At 57.7% G+C, this 18,473-nt stretch overlaps 4 protein-coding genes across 5 annotated transcripts in view; 1 reads left to right on the forward strand and 3 right to left on the reverse strand.

The window, feature by feature from the left end:
• RNF123 (ring finger protein 123) overlaps positions 1-6,245 on the forward strand; it is a 42,857-nt gene extending 36,612 nt beyond the window's left edge. The window contains exons 36-39 of the mRNA XM_085235818.1: positions 5,294-5,436; positions 5,549-5,643; positions 5,759-5,844; positions 5,932-6,245. Of these exons, the coding sequence (XP_085091944.1) occupies positions 5,294-5,436; positions 5,549-5,643; positions 5,759-5,844; positions 5,932-6,031 (424 nt within the window). The 3' untranslated portion in view covers positions 6,032-6,245. The remainder of the gene's footprint in view (positions 1-5,293; positions 5,437-5,548; positions 5,644-5,758; positions 5,845-5,931) is intronic.
• Positions 1,640-5,296, reverse strand: AMIGO3 (adhesion molecule with Ig like domain 3). Its single transcript, XM_010718357.4, has one exon. The coding sequence runs from the start codon at positions 3,785-3,787 to the stop codon at positions 2,309-2,311; it is 1,479 nt and encodes a 492-aa protein (XP_010716659.2). The 5' UTR covers positions 3,788-5,296; the 3' UTR covers positions 1,640-2,308.
• A 78-nt stretch (positions 6,246-6,323) lies between the features above and the next one.
• On the reverse strand, positions 6,324-8,537 carry GMPPB (GDP-mannose pyrophosphorylase B). Its single transcript, XM_085235835.1, has 8 exons — positions 8,341-8,537; positions 8,192-8,272; positions 8,072-8,120; positions 7,464-7,765; positions 7,303-7,381; positions 7,099-7,226; positions 6,679-6,861; positions 6,324-6,511 (listed from the first exon to the last, which is right to left on the reverse strand). The coding sequence occupies exons 1-8, from the start codon at positions 8,467-8,469 to the stop codon at positions 6,380-6,382; spliced, it is 1,083 nt and encodes a 360-aa protein (XP_085091961.1). The 5' UTR covers positions 8,470-8,537; the 3' UTR covers positions 6,324-6,379.
• Positions 8,538-8,746: 209 nt separating this feature from the next.
• On the reverse strand, positions 8,747-18,386 carry IP6K1 (inositol hexakisphosphate kinase 1). 2 transcript variants are annotated; one of them, XM_031555478.2, is made up of 5 exons: positions 18,164-18,386; positions 14,816-15,026; positions 14,077-14,258; positions 11,236-11,411; positions 8,747-10,598 (listed from the first exon to the last, which is right to left on the reverse strand). In XM_031555478.2, exons 1-5 carry the CDS (start codon positions 18,384-18,386, stop codon positions 10,089-10,091), a joined length of 1,302 nt encoding a protein of 433 aa, XP_031411338.1. In that variant the 3' UTR covers positions 8,747-10,088. The 2 variants fall into 2 exon arrangements, with proteins under 2 accessions (XP_031411338.1, XP_031411337.1); XM_031555477.2 differs by having other exon boundaries at positions 14,077-14,261.
• Positions 18,387-18,473: the final 87 nt, after the last annotated feature.

Consider the following 18,473-nt stretch of genomic DNA (forward strand, 5'->3'; position numbering starts at 1 on the left):
GAAGGTTCTCCGCAGGTGTCTGTGTGTGAGGGGACACGCTTGGTCGCAGTGGGGCTCTGGTTTGGAGGGCTGGGATGTGTTCAGGAGTTGGGTGCGTTTGTTGGCAGCGCAGCTGTGGAGGAGCCTTCTGGGGGGCTCCCAGGGAGTGCACCCAGAAGGTGGGGAGGACAGAGGGAAGCGCTGTGGTCACCTGGCTGTGGACTGCTTCGCTCCCTGCGCCCTGAGCAGGGGGTACACAGGCTGGGGTCTGCCGTGCCCTGTGGGGATGGCACAGGCTGGGGCACCAAGCTTTGCTGCCTGTGTCTCTTCGGAAGTCCAAGAGTGTGGTAAGGGAGGGGCCCAGGTGCAACCAGCCCCGGGGTGGGAGGGTAGGAGAGAACCAAGATGTGGAGCGTGGGGGACAGATGATCCTTGGTCCCCGCACACCCGTGTTGCTGTGCTGCGTGCCAGCCCATGGCGTGGCAGCCAGCCAGGCCAGAGTGATTACAGGTGGCTGCCAGGAGGGGATGGTGGTGATGAAGACCATCTGCTGTATTTCCAGCCCTGCCTGTTAGGGAGGCCATGCTCATGGCTGTGCTTTCCCTGGCTGAGATTTGCCATTCGAGCTGCTTGAGGGACTGCTCTGAGCGTTACAGCACCTCGCTGGAGCAGCAGTGCGGGGCCGAGTCCTTTCCTGGCACCAGAACAGTGTGACACACTGCGATGGGGTTTTCCTGGGAAACAGGGAGACCTTGTGACAGGCACTGGAACAGCCACGTCCACGGCACTGTGGGATGGGGTTGGGCAGCTGCAGGGAGCAGCAGGCCCCTTGCTTTGGGGTGGATGGTACCATCCCCTCACTTCAGCACCTCTCCAGAACGCTTTTCCGGAACCTGAGGTGAAGCATCAGCATGCTGCCACAGTGCAGCAACCAGATCCCTCAGCAGGGGATGGCTTCGCTCAATGCAAAAGCAGGGGGTGAGGATTCCCATTATAAAGGGCAAACTCGTATCCCCCCTCAGTGGGATCCCTGCGTGGCAGCAGAGCCAGGGGACGGTACCACCGCGACTCCCCAGCCCCGGCAGCAGCTGGTATGGCCGCTCAGCATCCCGGGTTCATTAGCAGCGCTGTGCTAACACAAGGGGACAGCGGGTGCAGGCAGTGAGGCAGGGCTGGCAGCAGCTGTCAGTCCCCATCCCTCACCAAGCAGTGGCTGCAGGGCTGATGGCACGGGGCTGCACAAGGTCGGTTTCAGGTGGTGAGCCCGAGCGCTTTAGGCAGGGCTGATTTTGTGCTGGAAATAAGCTGCTTGTCTCTGTGCTGGAAGAGTGGAAGGATGGACGAGAGGTGTGTTCTCTCATGGTGACTGTGCAGGGGTGATTGTGTCCCTCTGCTTGGCCCCATGTCCCTCTGTGGTCCCCCCAGCAACTCTCCCATCCCTCTGAATGCTGCTGGTTCCTGAATGTGCTGTGTGCCACTGCTGCTGCCCCCTCCCCACCTCACAGATGTTACCTCCTGGGGACAGGTGACCAGAGGCTCCCCCAGCCCTAGCTCAGCCCTCAACACTGCGTGTCACACCAGTCCCACACAGATCGTGGAGGTCCTGTAGCCCCCAGCCCAGCCGCCCTGCTATGAAGACAAGGAGACACACAGCCCAGCATGAGCTTAAAAAAATAGGCATTTTTTATTCAAATGTAACTGGAGAGTGATGGCCCGAGAGGGGAGAGCATTACTCACATTTATCGACAGGCTCATTAGATTACTGCCTCAATAGCTGTGCTCGAGCAGCGCACGTCCATCTCAAGGAGAAGCAGCGAGCACAGGCAATGCAGGAGACCTCAGCGTCCTTGGTGGCACAGGGAGCTGCAGGCAGCGCTGCGTCAGTCACCTCCTGGTGCCCGACATCACTATGTACAGCTTTGGGGGTGTTCAGAGGCAAAAACATGCGATGTTTGCTTGGCTGGGTGCTCTGAGTCCCCTCTTTGTCATGCGGTCTCCCAGTGGACGTGTGGGGCCACAGGACCGTGCTCCCTCCACTCCAAGTGGCTGGGGACAGTGGCATGGCCATCCCTGAGAGCCCCCGAGGACAGCACTGGGGGGATTGGGTTGGGAGCACTGGGCTGGATCTTGCACACCCATGGCCACAGCCATCACTGCTGCCTGGACAAAACAGGGATTGCAGGCGTGCTGAGTCCATCAGTGTTGCCCTTGTGTCAGCGGCTGAAGCGGTGCAGGTGGTGCTGAACCCCCCCCCTCCCTCCCACCCCCCACAGTCAGGCTGAGCGCTGGGGCTCGGTGATGCTCTGAGCAGGAGAGCAGCTCAGCCCCACTACGACACGATGGGGGTGTCTGAAAAGACGGAGCTGATGGACTCGGTGTCCGAGCGCAGCTGCAGCACCTTAGGGTGCCTGCCGTCGGGGAGGCCCTCAGCGGGCACCTGGCGCTCCTTGCCATCCAGCACCTCGCGGGCAGGCTCCAGGAAGGCCACGTGCTTGCTGGCCCTGCGGCTGGGCCCGTCGGTGGTGGGCGGTGTGGCGCTGAGGATGGAGGACTGTGCGCTGCACTCCTGCGGGGGGCTGGGGGGGGCCGTCCTGCAGCACGGCGGGCAGCGGCACGGCGTCACAAACAGGTAGACGAGCACCAGCAGTAGGCTGACGATGCAGCCCAGCAGCGTGGTCAGGCCGGTGCTGAACGCCTCCCCATCTGGCTTGGAGTAATGCACCGTCACGTTGACCTCGCACAGCCGGCTGACGTTGCGGGGGCCGTCGATGGCCAAGCAGACGTAGACCCCCGAGTGCCAGGGCTGGGCGGACGCAATACGCAAGCTGCCGTTGAGGAACACCTCGACGGAACGGTTGGCGTTCCCTGGGGGCCAGATGGGCTCGTGGTGTGGGGAGATCCACATGTAGGCGACGTGGGGCAGGCTGGCGTTGCAGGCCAGCAGCAGCACCCGGCCCACCGTCACCGGGAAGGGCACGGGCTGCGCGGGGTCTGGCTCGGCTGAGCAGTTCTCAAACAGGTGGTTGTACTTGAGGAGCTTGATCAGGGAGCGCGGCACGGCGTCGGATACCTTGCAGGTGTGCTCCTCGAAGAAATCCCGCACGGAGCTGAAGCCCCGCTGCCTCCAGCGCTGCAGCATCAGGTAGAGCGGGCAGCTGCAGCGCACGGGGTTGTTGTGCAGGTAGAGGCCGTTGCGGACGTGCTCGGGCAGCGCCGCCAGCTCCTCCACAGGCAGGCTGCTCAGGCTGTTGGAGGACAGGTCCAGCGTGCGCAGGCTGAAGTTGCCCAGGCCCTGCACCGCGTGGAAGGGGAAGGAGGTGAGGTTGTTCCAGCTCAGGTACACCTTCCTCAGCCCGCTCAGCTTGGCGAAGGCGTTCTCGTCCACCCGCGCGATGCGGTTGTTGTAGAGCAGGAGCTCCTCCAGGCTCACCAGCTCCTCGAAGTAGTGCTTCTCGACGGCGCGCAGGCGGTTGGAGGACATGTCGAGGTGCCGCAGGCAGGACGCGTTGTGGAAGGCCCGCGGGGACAGCTCGCCGATCTGGTTGTGGCCGACGTGCAGAGCCTCGAGGTGCGGCAGCGCGGCCAGCCAGCCGTCCTGCAGCTGGCTCAGCGCGTTGTGGCTCAGGTCCAGCGTGGTGGCGGTGGGCGGCAGCGCACGGGGCACGCGCTGCAGGGTCTGCCGGCTGCAGCTCAGCAGGTCGGAGGTGCAGATACAGGCGGAGGGGCAGCTGCGGGGCGGCGAGGCGCGCGCGGGACGCAGCTGGAGCAGCAGCAGCAGCCACAGCTCCGCGGACGCCCACGGGGCCATGGCGTTTTTCGGCAGCCCGAGGCGGTGGAGGCTCAGCGGGGCCGTGCCGCCCTACCGGGTGCCGGCAGAGCCAGCCGCGGGGGCCGGAGCAGAGCTAAGGGGCGGCATGGCCCCTCGCGCAGCGCCACGCGTTGCGGGGAGACCGCATCCAGCACGGGGTGCCGCGATGCTCCGCTGCTCGCCCAACGCCTCCCAGCGCCGCTCGTCCCCGGAGCGCCAAGTTTCTTAGGGCTCGGCACCGCGCGTCCCCACGCCCGGCCGCTTCCCGGGTAGCATCTCCCGGCGGCCGCCCGCTCGCCCCTACTTACGTGCTGGCGATGCGCAGCGTGGGGGCTGGGCGGGAGCCCATTGGTCGCGGCGTGGGGAGTGGTGGCCGCGGTGGCCGGGCGGCTCGGCGCGTCCCTCCCTCGCGTGCTGCGGTGGGCAGGGCGGTGCGGGTGCTCGTCCCAGGGGATCGCTTCGGAGACCCTCTGCCGTGCGCAGCCTCTGTTCCTCCTTCGACAGCGGCAGCCGCTGCGCCGCGCCGACCTCCCACACACCGGTGTGTCCGTCCCCCGCTGCCCTTGTCCCGGTCAGCCCTTGGTGAGCTGGCGCGGACCCCCTGGCACGCCCACCCACGGAGGCGGGCTGAGCCCGGGGATCCCTGCGGAGGAGAGGGTGCTACTAGCAGGGGCAGCCGTGCGGTGAAGGACGCGTAGGAATGTCATTGCCAGCTCCTGGGCTCTTCGGTGGGAAGCGGAGAGCGGGGCTGGGAATTGGTTTCCATTAGGGCAGCAGAAAAGCTCATTTGGCCGCTGTGGCTGCTGGGCACTGAGGGGCTGTTAACCCCCTGCTCCCCAGGGCAGCTCAACCAGCGATGGAGATGGGGACTGCTGTGTCCACCTGTGCCCTTGCTGGAGGTGGCCGCGGGGCTGTGGATGGGGCACAGGGCAGGTGCCCAATGGAGGCGGTGCCTGAGCAGCGCTGGAGGCTCTGGATGCCACATTGTGCCCCTCCTCTGTCCAGGCCATCCCTGCTGATGCATGAGGCCTGAAGAGACACAACCGCTCTCTCCCTCCTCCCTGCCAGGGCGCTGACATGCCATGGGGACACCGTGTGGTGCCCCTGAGGTGCAGATGTGCTCCAATCCTGAGCTGCTGCGGTGCTGTGTCCTGACCTGCAATTCTGGTACCAGCTGCTTCGGCCACCATGCAGCTCCTAGGGCGCAAGCTGACACCTGAGCTTGAGGTGCAACCTCGGCAAATGCCAATGCAGCACATTGATCTGGGGTCCTGCAGCAGATCCCCAATGGGATGGTAGTGGAGGAGGGGGAGAAGGAGGAAAGCCACTTGGCTGCCTTGGTGTGTGCTGGGGGATCATGAGGATTGGGGGCTACCACCATGCTGCATTCGCCTTGAGCGCAGCTCCTGCAGAACAAGCCAGCTGCATGGTGCTGGGTCAAAGCCAGGACCGCATCTGGGGACGTAGGGAAACAGGCAGAGCCTGTCTGTGTCTGTCCCTTTGCAGGGCTGAGCGCGCGACAGCGGTGCTGCTGGCGGACCCCTGCTTCCAGCTGCGTTCCATCCAGTACCTCCTGGGCCACGCCGAACCTGCAGCCATGGCAGCAGCTGCTGCGGCCACAGAGAAACGCCACTTCTCCCTGAGCACATGTGAGTGATGCACCAGGCTGGGGCAGTGGGCTGCTGGCCCTGGGCAGCACTGGGCACGAAGCAGGCCCAGCAGCGGGGGGCCACCCAGCACTCAGTACGGTTCTGCCCCCAGACACGGAGTACATCAGTGCCGAGGAGCTGTCCAAGGTGGACAAGATGCTGAGCCATCTGAGCGAGGAGTCCAAGCAGGCTGCTGCCACCACGCTGGTGAGTGTCCTCCATTCCCATCCCCACGCACAGCTCTGCTGCTCCAGACTCGACTGCAGCCCTGGCACCGCTGCCCCCCAAGTACCTCTGCCAAACACCCACCTGTCCCCCACAGCCCACCAGCGAGGAGGACCTATGTCCCATCTGCTACGCACACCCAATCTCTGCCATCTTCCGGCCCTGCTCCCACAAGTCCTGCAAGTGAGTATGAGCAGCTCCTGCTAGCCCCAGCTCCCCACAGCATTTGGGGCTCGGGAGTGCTTACGCTCTTCTTCCCCCCCATCCCAGAGCCTGCATCAACCAGCACCTGATGAACAACAAGGACTGCTTCTTCTGCAAGGCCACCATCACAGGGGTGGATGATTTCACCAAGCCAGCCAGCTCCTAGCGCCTGGCCCTGCACGTGGGTTTGTCCCTAACACAGGACGGGGGCTGCAGGGAGGGAGGGGCCATTCTCAGGGAGGGGAGCGCGAGGCTTCATTCCCACAGCAGCCCCTCGTTCAGTGAGCGCTGCCTGGGGCTGGGCTGTGTTTGGGCTCTGTGACTTCGCCCCTGGCTGGGGGCTGACTTCATGAAATGCAGCATTAAATTATTCTTCCTTACACAGTACCAGGGTGACGTGAGGAGGGAAAGCTGAGCTGGCTCTGGGGGCTCGCCTGTGCACAGATGATGCTCAGAGGTAGATGGAAATATAAATATTTAATCTAAACAGAGCCAGGAGAGAGCACAGCGGGCGCTACATGATGATGCGTGGCTCTGGCACGGACTCGGCGATGGATTTGTGTGGCAGCACGTTGGCCCCATTGAGGTAGAGCTCATCGTTGACAATGACATCCTCACCGAGCACCGTCACGTTCTCCATGCGCACCTGCCCCAAGAGCTGTGTCACACCCAGCCCGGTTCAGGGCATGGGGCCGTGCTCCTGCTGTTGCCCACTGGCACCAGTGCTTCCCTCCTCCCTTTGGCCACAGCCAGGAGGCAGAGGGCAGGATCTAGCCCGGTCCCTCCAGAGCCCCGCAGCACACGCCTCCTCACCCACTGCCCCACAGAGCAGCTCCAGCCCACAATGCAGGACTCCAGCCAGGAGTGGGAGCGGATGCGGGCCCCCTGCAGCACCGTGCAGCGCTTGATGCGCACCCCATCCTCCACCACCACACCAGCCCCAATCGTCACATTAGGGCCGATGACGCAGTTTGCCCCAATCTTGGCACTGGGATCCTGCAAGGAAGAGGGATTAATCACAGAAACACCAAGGTTGGAAAAGACCTATAAAATCATCCGGTCCGACCATTCACCAATAGTTCTCACTAAACCATATCCCTCAAAACAATGTCCAAAACTGCAGTGAGGCCGGGGGCACAGCTCAGCCAGCGTGGGGATGGCAGGGCGCAGCTTGAGGAAAGCAGTGGGAGGATGGAGGTGAGCCCGTACAGTGTGCCCGGGGCTGGCACTTACCACCAGCACATTCCCCACAACACCGGGCCCTGAGTGCAACTTCTCAGGATGCTGCGCCCGCAGTGCCTGCAGGTACATGCACATGCCAGTGAGAAAGTCTTTGGGCTGCCCGATGTCCATCCAGAAGCCTGTGGGGACAGAGCCTCAGCGACAGCAGTTCAGGTGGGGCCCCAAGCACGGCCAGGACGCTGCTTGAGGCCTTACCCTGCAGCTCCATGGCATAGAGCTGCCCATCCTGCGCCATGGCTGGGAAGATCTCCTTCTCGATGGATGTGGGACGCAGCTGCAGGGATGGAGATGGGCTGTGGGCTGAGCATGGGGACACAGCCTCCAGGCCCAGCCCCCGGTCCCCAGCCCAGCCCTACCTGGATGCGTTGCAGGATGCCTGGGCTGAAGATGTAGAGGCCGGCATTGATCTTGTTGGACACAAAGACGCGTGGCTTCTCCACGAAGCGGCAGATGCGGCCGCTGTCGGGTTCGCTCACCACCACGCCGTACTTGGCCGGCTCCTCCACGCGAGTGACCACGATGGAGCCCTCGCCGCCGTGCTGCCGGTGGAATTGGGCCAGCGCCGCGAAGGGGAACTCGCAGATCACGTCGCTGTTGAGGACAAAAAAGGGCTCCCCGCCCTCGGCCAGCAGGTCCCGCGCCAACGCCAGCGGTCCCGCTGCCCGGCTGTCAGTGCCACCACGGGGCCGGGGACAGCCCAGCCCCGAGCCGGATGCTGCCTGCGCCCATCTCGGTGTCCCCGCTGCCACCAGCACTCCCAGCCGCCGGCTGTCGCTCAGCCGCTGTCGATGCTACCTTCGCTTCCCAGCCGCCGTCCACACCGCCCGTCCCCAACCTCGCTCCCATCCACCGACCGCCAGCAGCCCTCCGTCCCCATCACCCGCGCCCATCCCAGCATCCCCGGCGCCGGCAGCGCTCTCGGCCGCCGGGCTCCACCCGCACCCCTCCCGCCGCCCGCCTCTACCTGTGCCCAGCGGCTCCTTCTCGTGGGACAGGGAGATGCGGATGCCGAGCTGCGGGCAGAGGGTCAGAGCGGGGCGGGGCGCGGCGGGGCGGGGCGGGGCGGGACGCGGGGGTCTCTTACCCGCTGCTCCTGCTCGCGCATAACGGCCTCCAGCGCCTCGGACATGTAGCTCACGGCCAGCACCACGTGGCTGACGCCCGCCTGCGGGAGCTGCGGTCAGGGGGCGGCAGGGTGGCGGGGCCCGGCTTCCTCCCCGGAGCGGCCCGTACCTGGCGCAGCGCCTCCAGCTGGTGCAGCAGCAGCGCCTTGTTGCAGAACTCCACCAGCGGCTTCGGTCGGCTCAGGGTCAGCGGCCGCAGCCGCGTCCCGAAGCCGCCCACCAGGATCAGCGCCCGCATCCCCGCGCTCGCGCCGACACGTCAGCGCCGCGCGTGCCTCACGCGTCACTCCCGGGCCCGCCCTGAGGGGCGGGGCTACCCGTGCTTCACCCAATGGGAAGCGGAGCCACCCGTGCCCCACCCAACGGGAGGCGGAGCCACCCGTGCCTCCACCCAATGGGAGGCGGAGCCACCCATGCCCCACCCAATTGGAGGTGGATCCACCGTTGTCCCCACCCAATGGGAGGCGCAGCCGCCCCCGCGCCCTCCCGCCCCGCGGACACACGCAGACGCGGGGTCAAAACCAGCTCCTTTAATGCGCGGCGCTGGGCGAGCACGGACAGCGAACGGACGGACGGACGCGGCTATGTACAGGCGGCGGCCCTCCGCACCGGGGGCGAGAGAAGGCGGCTCCGGACAGCCCGGCCGGGCACAGGGCTGCTCCCGCTGCCCCGGGCTCCTCACTGCAGCCCACCCCGAACCCCGCGGATCGGCCGGGCAGCGCGGCCGCCCGCAAAAGCGACGGAGGGAGTGAGCGGAAGGGAGAGCGGAGCCGAGCCGGGGCAGAAGTGCCGCGGGATGAGGCGGGGAGAGCAGGAAGGGAGCGGCCGGGACGCGGCGAAGACGCGCGGGGCGAAGGGGCCGGGACGGCAGCGAACGGAGCGTCCCCAGCACTGGAAGCAACGGGCGGAGCGCGGCTGGGGGGGGGGGGGGCGGGCGCAGCCCTGCGGTAATCCGTGCCGGCCGGGCCTCCCCAGCGCGGAGCCCGGAGCCCGGGTAGGACGCAGCGCCGTGCCTGCAGGCCGAGCCCGCGGAACAGAGATCCTTGCATACAAGCGGCGGGACCGACGATTACGAGGGGATGGGCTGAACGCCCCGCTGCAGGGCCGGGGGAACGTTAACCGCTACAAGTACTATTGCTAGCCCACGAGCTGAGCTGTGGCTTGGTCGGGGGCCCAGGGCAGAGTCACGGTGGCAGAGCCCCGCCCGCGGTGTCCCGGGGCCGGCCCAGGGCCGCAGGGCCGCAGACAGCACCGGGAGTGCAGCGTTTCCTCCCCCCGCAGCTCTGCCCTGGGTTGCATTTGGTCATTTTATTTCCCCGTTTGGGTCGGTTATTCACAGTGCCCAAACAGAAGGAAAAGGCAGCATCAAAAGCAAAGGCCCAACGGCAAAACAGAGGGCAGAGCTAGCAAGGCCAGCCAGGGAGCATGCAGAGCACCTGCCCCATAGAGCCTGCCGGCTGCTGCTCCAGTGCCCTGGGAGAATTGCGAGCTAAAGGCCTTTAGGAGGCTGCCGAGGCAGGAGCTCCCCAAGCCACAGCTGCAGCCCTTCAGAGCCCTGCATTCTCCTGCTTTCCCTTCCCTAGGGCCAGGTCCCCCCTCCAAAATACACATGGGAGGAGCGAAGTACCGAGAGCCCCAGCAGGCAGCCATAGAGCCCCCTCGAGGAGGCAGAGCTGTTGCGGTCAGTTTGAGGAGCTCTTCCACGCTGCCTCCCTTCAGCTCTTCTCTCCGAGTACATTTAAAAACAGTGGAGCAATACAATTGTCCTAAAACTGAAGTGGCTGCTGTTCCCCGTGGTGGGAGGTGGTTGTGCCTGCTCCAGTCACCAGGATAAGAGTAAGTGGCCATGGCCCAGAGCTACTGGTTTCCCTCACGCAGCTGTTCCATGATGTTGATGAGGCTCTCCAGCCCAAACACATAACCTCTATCAGGTCCGTCGTGCACAGTGGGGTCATCACGGAAGCCTTTGAATGTGCTGTGCGCAAAGTCAATCATACGCACATCCACCATGGGGTGGGGAGGGGAGCTGGGCTCCAAACTGCCGCCGTCCTGAAGGCCCTCCGGAACAGAGCTGTCCATCTGCTTCAGGCGCGTCTCCGAGTGGCACTCCACAAACATCTCTGCCCTGCTGTCCTTTCCATCGTAAATGATGAGAAGGGAGCTGGAGTAGAAGCGGTAGGAGGCCTGTCTCTCCAAAACTGCCTTCAAGCTTCGGAGTTTGGCAAGGACAGGCTCAAAGAGGTCCTTGCGCAGCTCTATGCCGTTGTGGAGATACTGGTAGAGGGCATTGCGGAAGCCCTCGATGGAAAGACCACGTCCATAGTATTTATTCCTGCACAAGTAATGCCCTGTGTTCAGCTGGTAGACCTGGAACACCAAAGGAAATGCACATCAAGTGGGAACACAAGGTTGAGGCAACACACGGAGAGCCCAGAGCTGCCTCGTGCTGACAGGGCAGAGGGATTCACGTCACCACCACACCCAGGAGGCAGAAGGAGCAGCCCTGCCTGCCCCCTGCATCCCCAAAGAGCTTGTCATGTGAGTAGTGAAGGGCCCTCCTTGCTTCAGTCTGTGGGCAGAGGTAGGGACCATGAGATGCTTCTGCAGGCGGGGAAAGGACTGGCTCTATTGCACAACAGCATCAGATCCTTGTGCTCAGGGTGTAACCACAATAGGAAAACAGAATTTTTTTTTTTAACTCTCAACACATGGATGATGATAGAACAGAAAGACATCTCCATCAGATGCTGCAGTTCTAGCTTAACACTAAGCAAGAAGCGCAGTTGTTTTAAAAAGTTCCCACATTTTCTGCAAACAAGCAGACCACCTTGGGAGAAGCAAGTTCCTTTGCTCTGGGCTTTCAAATGAAGACCAAAAGTATGTATCGTGACCTCCAGCATACCCACCTGCTAGCTCAGAGCTCAGCAGCAAACGTTAACAACTAGAAGCTCTAGTGGGACTGGGAAAAGGAACGTGCAACATCTGCAGCCTTGGGGATTCCTACCTGCATCCCACACACTCGCACGCCCAAGGTGGCAGAAGTGCTCTGTTCACACTTCTTCATCTGCCGAGCAGCCTTCTCCTCAGAGGCATCATCTCCGTGCTGTCTGGTCCCCATCTTCAGATCAAGCACGCAGGGAAACTTGAAATGATGCACCACGTTCTCCAGCAAAAGGAACTCTGAGAGACACGTCAAGGAGAGTTCCCCAGTCAGAGACACTGCCCCCAGAGCCACCACGAGGAGGGACACAGGCCAGCATGAGACAGGCAAACAAACAGGAACCAAAGAGGAAGTAGAACAAACTGGGAAGGTGAAGAAAAGGACAAAACCCAAAGAGTGGCACGTGGGCTTTGGCAGCTGGTAGTAGAAGTCAGCCTGGAAAGTGTCAGGCCCAGCCCTAACAGGAGATCACAAGCAGGCTTACTGGAAAGTCCAGCAGGAGGAACCAAGGAGCAGAATGCTAACAACAGGAAAGATACAGTGTGCCAGTAAGGACTGGTGATGCATTAGGGGGAGCTTGAAGGCTAACCAAAATCACAGTTCAACCATATGGATTAAAGAACACAATCCCCATGGACTGAGAATTGAAGGCTGAAGTAATAGCTGCAGCTCTGTTATCAGCCTGACCAGAACTGCAGCACTGACCAATAGAGGGGGGGAAACTGGAGAGGCCACAAAGGCAGGAAACAGACTTGTAATGGGAAACTTCAATTAGCACACACAATGGGCACACCTTCCATTAGGGCACAACGCTGAGAGCAAACTCGAGAGAGCAAAGGAGTCCCAAAGGGGAGGAATAACCCCAACGTTTGCCCTGTGGGTCACAGTTCAATGTGTTACTCTGAAATGGCAACCACAGCAGAGCTACATTAAATTTGCAAGGGAGTTCAGCATTTAGGGAAAAAAAAAAAGAAAATCTACCAGCAACTATGTTTGATTTGAAAGAGGAGCTCCAGAAAAATAAGGAAGTGTGTTAAAAAAAGATAGGACAGCTATAGAATCACTTCTCTGCAAGTGATGTGGAGTCTATTTAAAAATATACGTTGGAGGCTCAAAGCACACATTTGAGAATAGGAAAAGGAAGCCCACAGTTAAAAGGTGGAAGAATAAAGCTATTAAAAACAAGGTTGTTTCTAGGCAAGCAAAACAAAAATTGAGCTCTAGCAGGTGAAGCAAAAACACAAACTGTCGAGTTAAAAAAAAAAAAAAAACAGCAGCAAAACTGTGTGAGGAATGAATTGCAAAGGCAAAGAAAACAATAAATCCTTCTTAGGCCATATGAAGAAGCCATTCAGACTGCTTGAAGGGCTTAGAGTAGAAGTATAAAAGGAGCTACTGGGAGATGGGAGTAAAAAGAGACTCTAAAAAGAAAGAAACACTAATAATTCATTGTTTACTGGGGATTCCCAAGCCAAAACTCTTTTTCTAAACACAGATTAGCTCAACCTGAAGTGCCAGAAGAAGAGCTGTACATCCAACAAGAACTAATGAATAACAGATAATCAGAACTGGGCAGTCTCATCCAGAAGCACTAAAGGTCACAGGACAGACCTACTTCTACTATTAAACAGGAACTGTAGCTCATTTAAAGCTACCTTAGCACTAGGAGACTAAAGGGAGGCCATGGCAATGCTGATTTGCAGAGATCTGGGGAACAACGAACTGTCACAAGGGTACCACACAGCTCAGCAGGAGGCAGTCCTGAAGAACGGAAGCTGGCAAATGACTTCTCAGGGAAGGATCAAACATGCCTTCCGTGGAAGTCACACCTCAAAAATACCTTGGGGTTCTTCAGCAACTCTGACAAATGCAGACATGAAGCGTCAAGACAAAATGAAATCTGCATGAGGATTAGGAGACCTGTGACAGCGCCTCAAAGAGTCTAGACAGCAGACTGTGGACTAAGCAGCTGACAGTCAATTAATTAGCTAGCAAATGAAAGAAGAAAAGAGTTGGGATGTCTGACCGGTCACACAGAGTCATTCACAAGGCCTGTGTGTGGAGAACCATGCTGGTCAACAAGTGATCCAGAAAATGGAATGAGATGACAAACATACTAAGTCAGTCAAGTTCCAAAGTTCCAAAAATGAGGAGCAACCATAAAAAATCCCAAAAGGACCTCATGAGACCCACCTGGTCATTAAATGGCTAGACACCCTCTAGAATTAACGTGCAAGATGACGAACATAAGGAGAAAAAGTTTTGTGGTTTTTAACCCTAACGTATAAAGCAGTGGGTTTTGAAACAGCTATTACAGTCAGAAATGGTATGTTAGAACAAACAAACAGCATTTACAACAAGAGTGTGTGCCACAGATTATGAGGAAGTAGAGACAACAGCACTATATGCCAGTGGAAATGAAACCTCTGGTTCACCAGCATCTTCTGTACGGTATGCAGTTCTGGTCCCCATTTCCAGAAGGATACAGTAGAACTGGAAGAGACTCAAGAAAGGTGACAAGGACGATCATAGCTCCTTCCCAAGGAATTACTGAGCAGGCTAGACCTGCATCTGCTGCTGGGCAAGGTCTCATGTGAAGAACTCGATAGTCAAAAAAAACCACAAGCCACCTCAGAGAAAGTCCAGAAGGAAAAACCAAGTACAGGAAACTGGCCAGAAACGTGGCTTCTCTGAGTGTCAGAAATCAGTGGTGTTGTTTGAGAAGTAGGAAAGAACAGGAAAAAGAAAATTTAATACAGCTTTGATTGTGCAATAGATGGGGAAAACATCATTCTTAACACAAGCCAAGGGAAACACAGGCCTAGCTGCTTCCAGCACGAGTGTGTAGTGTGGGCCAGCACAGCAGCAGCAACCTGATGCACTCGGTGCCTTCCCTAAGGATACTGTAGAGTTTTCTCTCCTTGGACTCCGACCGCATGCGGCTCAGCTGCTGCTTGTGGCAGCGCAGGCTCCAGGGGTTATGGCTGATCTTTTCAGAGCTCAGCCCGCTGTTCCCATCCAACATCTGAAACGGAACATCTGAGTGGATGTGCAAGTCCATCCTGGAACTCTTTGCCTCCTGGATGCTGCTGGCATAAACACAGAACAAGGAAGCATGTTAGGATCCATGCATTCTCCAGATGTTTACAACAGTCATACCTGCACATGACCTCCCTCTCCTGCTGCACACTTCACACTACTCAAAAGCTGCCAGCTTAACAGCAAATCCTCGCTAACATCCCAGGCTGCGGACCCATACTTATATCCTTGGGTTAAGGACTGGACGGTCTTTGAATCTGCATTTGAATCTGCTCCCCAGGCTTTGCTTCCACATCCAGCTGTTATCCCACGTCAGAAGCATTTTGCTTGGATGAGTTTGTCTGCAACTGGGCACAGCTCCTAACATAGCTTGCAGTGCCACAGTATGCTGGAATAGCAAGACAATCTAGCAGCTGTACAGAAGTACAGAACACCTCAATAAAAGGAGGACCAGAGCTGAAAGTGGAAAGAAATATTTCCTGGTGTAGGGAACCTGCTTTGGCAGGGGGCTTGGACTCGATGATCCCTGGAGGTCCCTTCTAACCCCTACAATTCTTTGACTTCCCACTTGTCACATCGTCAGTGGACCCTCAAAAGCTTCTACCTTTCTGTGCTGTCACTGGCCAGGCCAGGTTTTTCCTCCTTGTGCTCAGTGCCACTGCTTGACCTGTGAAGGCTCCGACGCGAGTGCTTGCGTCGTGGCTGGTCCCTCTCTGGCACGTCATCTTGTTCCAAAGCTTCATTCTCCATGTAGGGATATGCCACCAGATTAATGTAGCCATCGCTGTCTCCCTCAAAACAGACAGACACCACACCTGACAGAAAGAAGGAGCCTGTCAGTGCTGTTTGCCAGCAGAGGAAATATAATTACTAGAATACATGTGTTCAACAACACAGAAATAACCATAACTCACAGAGCAGAAAACCAAATCCAGAGCAGCAGAATGAGGTTCAGGATGACGAGGGGAGAACTCAAACATTTTTACGCAGCACAGAGGAGAAATCTCCGCATACAGGAGTGTTGTGTTACTACAGGAGTGAACAGTAGGTAACAGCAGCAGAAGCTGTGGCATTCACAGGAAATTAAGCATGATACTCTTAACCCAGGGTGCAAACAGCCCAACGTGCTGCGCTAAGGGAAACGCAGTTCCGAGGCTGATGAGGGATGGATGTTCCCCTCCATTCAGTCTTGCAGTGTAAAATAAAACAAGAAATGTCAGACTAGAGAAAGAAAAGAAGAGTCTATCAAGCTGCTGAAGGGGGAAAAGTATATGAAATATACATTGAGTTCATTTGGGTTGAGTATCTGTGTCAACAGCAGGAACACGTTTGCAGGACAAGAGCATTGCTGGTCTGCTTTTTCCGCTCCAAGAACTCTCCAGCATCTGAGCACTAACACTTAGGTGACACCTGCTGCTTGTATCTCAAGTCAGCCAGTCTTGGAGAAAAGGGATCTGTGAGGCTCCAGGGCATCCTAGCTGAGTGGTGTGATTGACAAGGTAGAAGGAAGGGATGCCATTCAGAGGGACCTCGAGAGGCTAGAAAGGTGGGCCTGGGTGAAACTGATGAGGTTCAACACGGCAAAGTGCAGAGTTTTGCACTTGGGCCGGAGGAATCCCAGGCATCCATACAGACTGGGAGGAGCGGTGCTTGAGAGCAGCTCTGTGGAGAAGGACCTGGGGGACTTGATAGATGAAAAGCTTAACGTGAGCCAGCAGTGTGCCCCTGCGGCTCGGAAGGCAAATGGTGTCCTGGGCTCCACCAGCAGAGGGATTGCCAGCAAGGACAGGGAGCTGATTGTCCCCCTCTACTCTGCTCTTGTGAGGCCCCATCTGCAGTACTGCATCCAAGTGTGGAGCCCCCAGTACAAGAAAGACAGGGAGCTGTTGGAGAGGGTCCAGAGGAGAGCCATGAAGATGATCAGGGGACTGGAGCACCTCCCCTACAAAGACAGGCTGAGGGAGCTGAGCTTGTTCAGCCTGGAGAAGAGAAGGCTGCGGGGTGACCTCAGTGCAGCCTTCCAGTACCTAAAGGGAGCCTACAGAGGGGAAGGGAATCAACTCTTTGAAAGAGTTCATAACTGCAGGACAAGAGGAAATGGTTTTAAGTTGAGGGAGGGAAGACTGAGGTTGGATGTCAGGGGGAAGTTCTTTACTATGAGAGCGGTGAGGTGCTGGAACAGCTGCCCAGAGAGGCTGTGGATGCCCTGTCCATCCCTGGAGGAGTTGAAGGCCAGGTTGAATGAGGCCCTGGGCAGCCTGGGCTGCTATGAAATGGGGAGGTTGGTGGCCCTGCATGTGGCAGGGGGCTGGAGATTCGTGATCCTTGAGGTCCCTTCCAACCCTGTGATTCTGTGATTCCTAGTGATAAAAAACAGGAGGCTGTGGAGCAAAAACACTCCGTGCCAGCTGAAGGCAATCAGGTCCATGTGCGCCCTGGCCATTGTTACCTTCCAATGTTCCTTTCATGGCACCAATTCTGAATGTAGCTAGCTGGCCAGCCATGGAGCAGAACAGCCGGTAATTTCAGTTAGGGCTGACATCTTCAGGGCACCTCCAGCCCTGAAAATGAGGCAATCAACATCTCTCAACTCACAGCAGTGAAATTTTTTATCAGCTTGTCACCAGTATCAAACAGCTGCCAAGAATATTGGGCACTACATGGACTGAATCTGAAGACTTGTAAAAGACTTGAAAAGTGATGAAACATTTCACTGCTCAGTTGATAGAGAACATCACGCTACTATTTTTTCCTATCTGCATATGACAATGCCAACAAGCTTAAGAAAGCTCCACACAAGTTCTGAGAAGTTTAGGACTCCAGCATGTCACTACATAAATGATCATCCAAGCGCTCTGTCTGCCTGGATGTGCTCCACAAGTCACAGCTCTGAAGAGGCAATCTTAAGAGTTACATACGTGCGCTCAGAAAGGAAACATCATCTTCTCCAGAGCAGCAGGAGTGACCCCTGGGACCAGCTGGAAACTGCACTGGAGCCTCAGATGAAATCCCATACTGTAGCGGAGATGCACATCCCGTGCCTTAGGCAACTAGGAAATATGATGATGATGCGAGGTCTCCATCTGGACCATCAGCTTCATCAGTTTTAAACATCTCCTGAGGAAAGCCTGACATCACATCGATTCCAGTAATAACAACACAGGCTTCAGATGGGATTTCAGATGGGTCACCAGAGCACCATATGGATCCAGAGTGGCTTGAGGGTACAAGAGGACCCATCTGTTGGAGATGGTATCTTTCAGTCACAGTCTGTATACAGACACAGGTAGGTAAGCTGACACTGCTTTCAGCCCTTCAGGATACAGCCAGATCAAATGGCACGACCTGGAACAGACGGTGGTCCCAGCTGTCCCTGAAGCACAGACCTCCTTGTGCCACGCAGGAAGGAAGCAGCAGCAGTTACCCTTGGTACCTTCTGAAAGATACAGTAGGCAATCGATTTGCTACAATGATACAGGCACTGGAAAATTCCACTCCTTGGGAGCAGCTGGGGACAAGGCTTGCTTCACCTCAGCGCTCGGAAAGAAACACTTCCTGCTTCAGCAGTTTTCTGATATGGGTCCATAAAAGAGCTGGGATGAGGAAGCAGTAAATTACGGGACTGGAATGCACAACTGCTCGGTGCATGACCTAACTTCATTTGCTCAAGGTCAAGGCAGTAGGAACTGACAATAACTTGCCAGTAAAATTACTTCTGTCATAACCTTAAGTGTCAGACTACAACAATTAGATTCTGTCTGGAGGGATGAACACATTAAGCACAAAAAAGAGACCTCCCCCTTTCCAAAGCTCCAATCGAATTGCTACCCTGCAAAAGAGAAGAATAAAAATAACAGGAGAAAAAGACAGCAACACAAAAGCAGCTCCAGGAAAAGGAGAAGGCGGCTTCACAAAACACGTCACCCCGTTGTAAGGTGACAGCAGGGCTCACCTTTGTACTCAGGTGTGAACTCCTTCATTTCTGGAGGCAGGGATTCATAGAAGCGCTGTTCCCTGGTGATGAGCGGCTTGCAGACGGTGTGGTCGTCGTAGCGCATCATGCTGCTGTGGCCGCCCACCTGGTGAATGAAAGGCTCCAGCAGGACCCCCCGGTCTCCAGATTTAGTGGCATTCTTGCCATACTTGCCCACTTCCATGGTTTGACAAACACACATTGCGTTGGGCACCAGTTGAACTCTTGGAGCATGGGGAGAGCCACAAAGGCTGGGAGATGCAGCTCAGCAGCACTCAGGCAGCCAGGT

Source organism: Meleagris gallopavo, chromosome 14, assembly GCF_905368555.1.
Source record: "Meleagris gallopavo chromosome 14, MGAL_WU_HG_1.1, whole genome shotgun sequence".
NCBI lineage: Eukaryota > Metazoa > Chordata > Aves > Galliformes > Phasianidae > Meleagris > Meleagris gallopavo.

Excerpts from the sequence above, each read along its gene's own strand:
- AMIGO3 (XM_010718357.4), bottom strand. The coding sequence starts at position 3,787 with ATGGCCCCGTGGGCGTCCGCGGAGCTGTGGCTGCTGCTGCTGCTCCAG.
- GMPPB (XM_085235835.1), bottom strand. The coding sequence starts at position 8,469 with ATGCGGGCGCTGATCCTGGTGGGCGGCTTCGGGACGCGGCTGCGGCCG. Across the intron at positions 8,121-8,191 it reads TGCGCGAGCAGGAGCAGCGG|CTCGGCATCCGCATCTCCCT; the intron begins GTAAGAGACCCC and ends CTCTGCCCGCAG. Across the intron at positions 7,382-7,463 it reads GCATCCTGCAACGCATCCAG|CTGCGTCCCACATCCATCGA; the intron begins GTAGGGCTGGGC and ends CCATCCCTGCAG.
- IP6K1 (XM_031555477.2), bottom strand. The coding sequence starts at position 18,386 with ATGTGTGTTTGTCAAACCATGGAAGTGGGCAAGTATGGCAAGAATGCC. Across the intron at positions 15,027-18,163 it reads GTTCACACCTGAGTACAAAG|GTGTGGTGTCTGTCTGTTTT; the intron begins GTGAGCCCTGCT and ends TCTTTCTGTCAG. Across the intron at positions 14,262-14,815 it reads GCCAGTGACAGCACAGAAAG|CAGCATCCAGGAGGCAAAGA; the intron begins GTAGAAGCTTTT and ends TGTTTATGCCAG.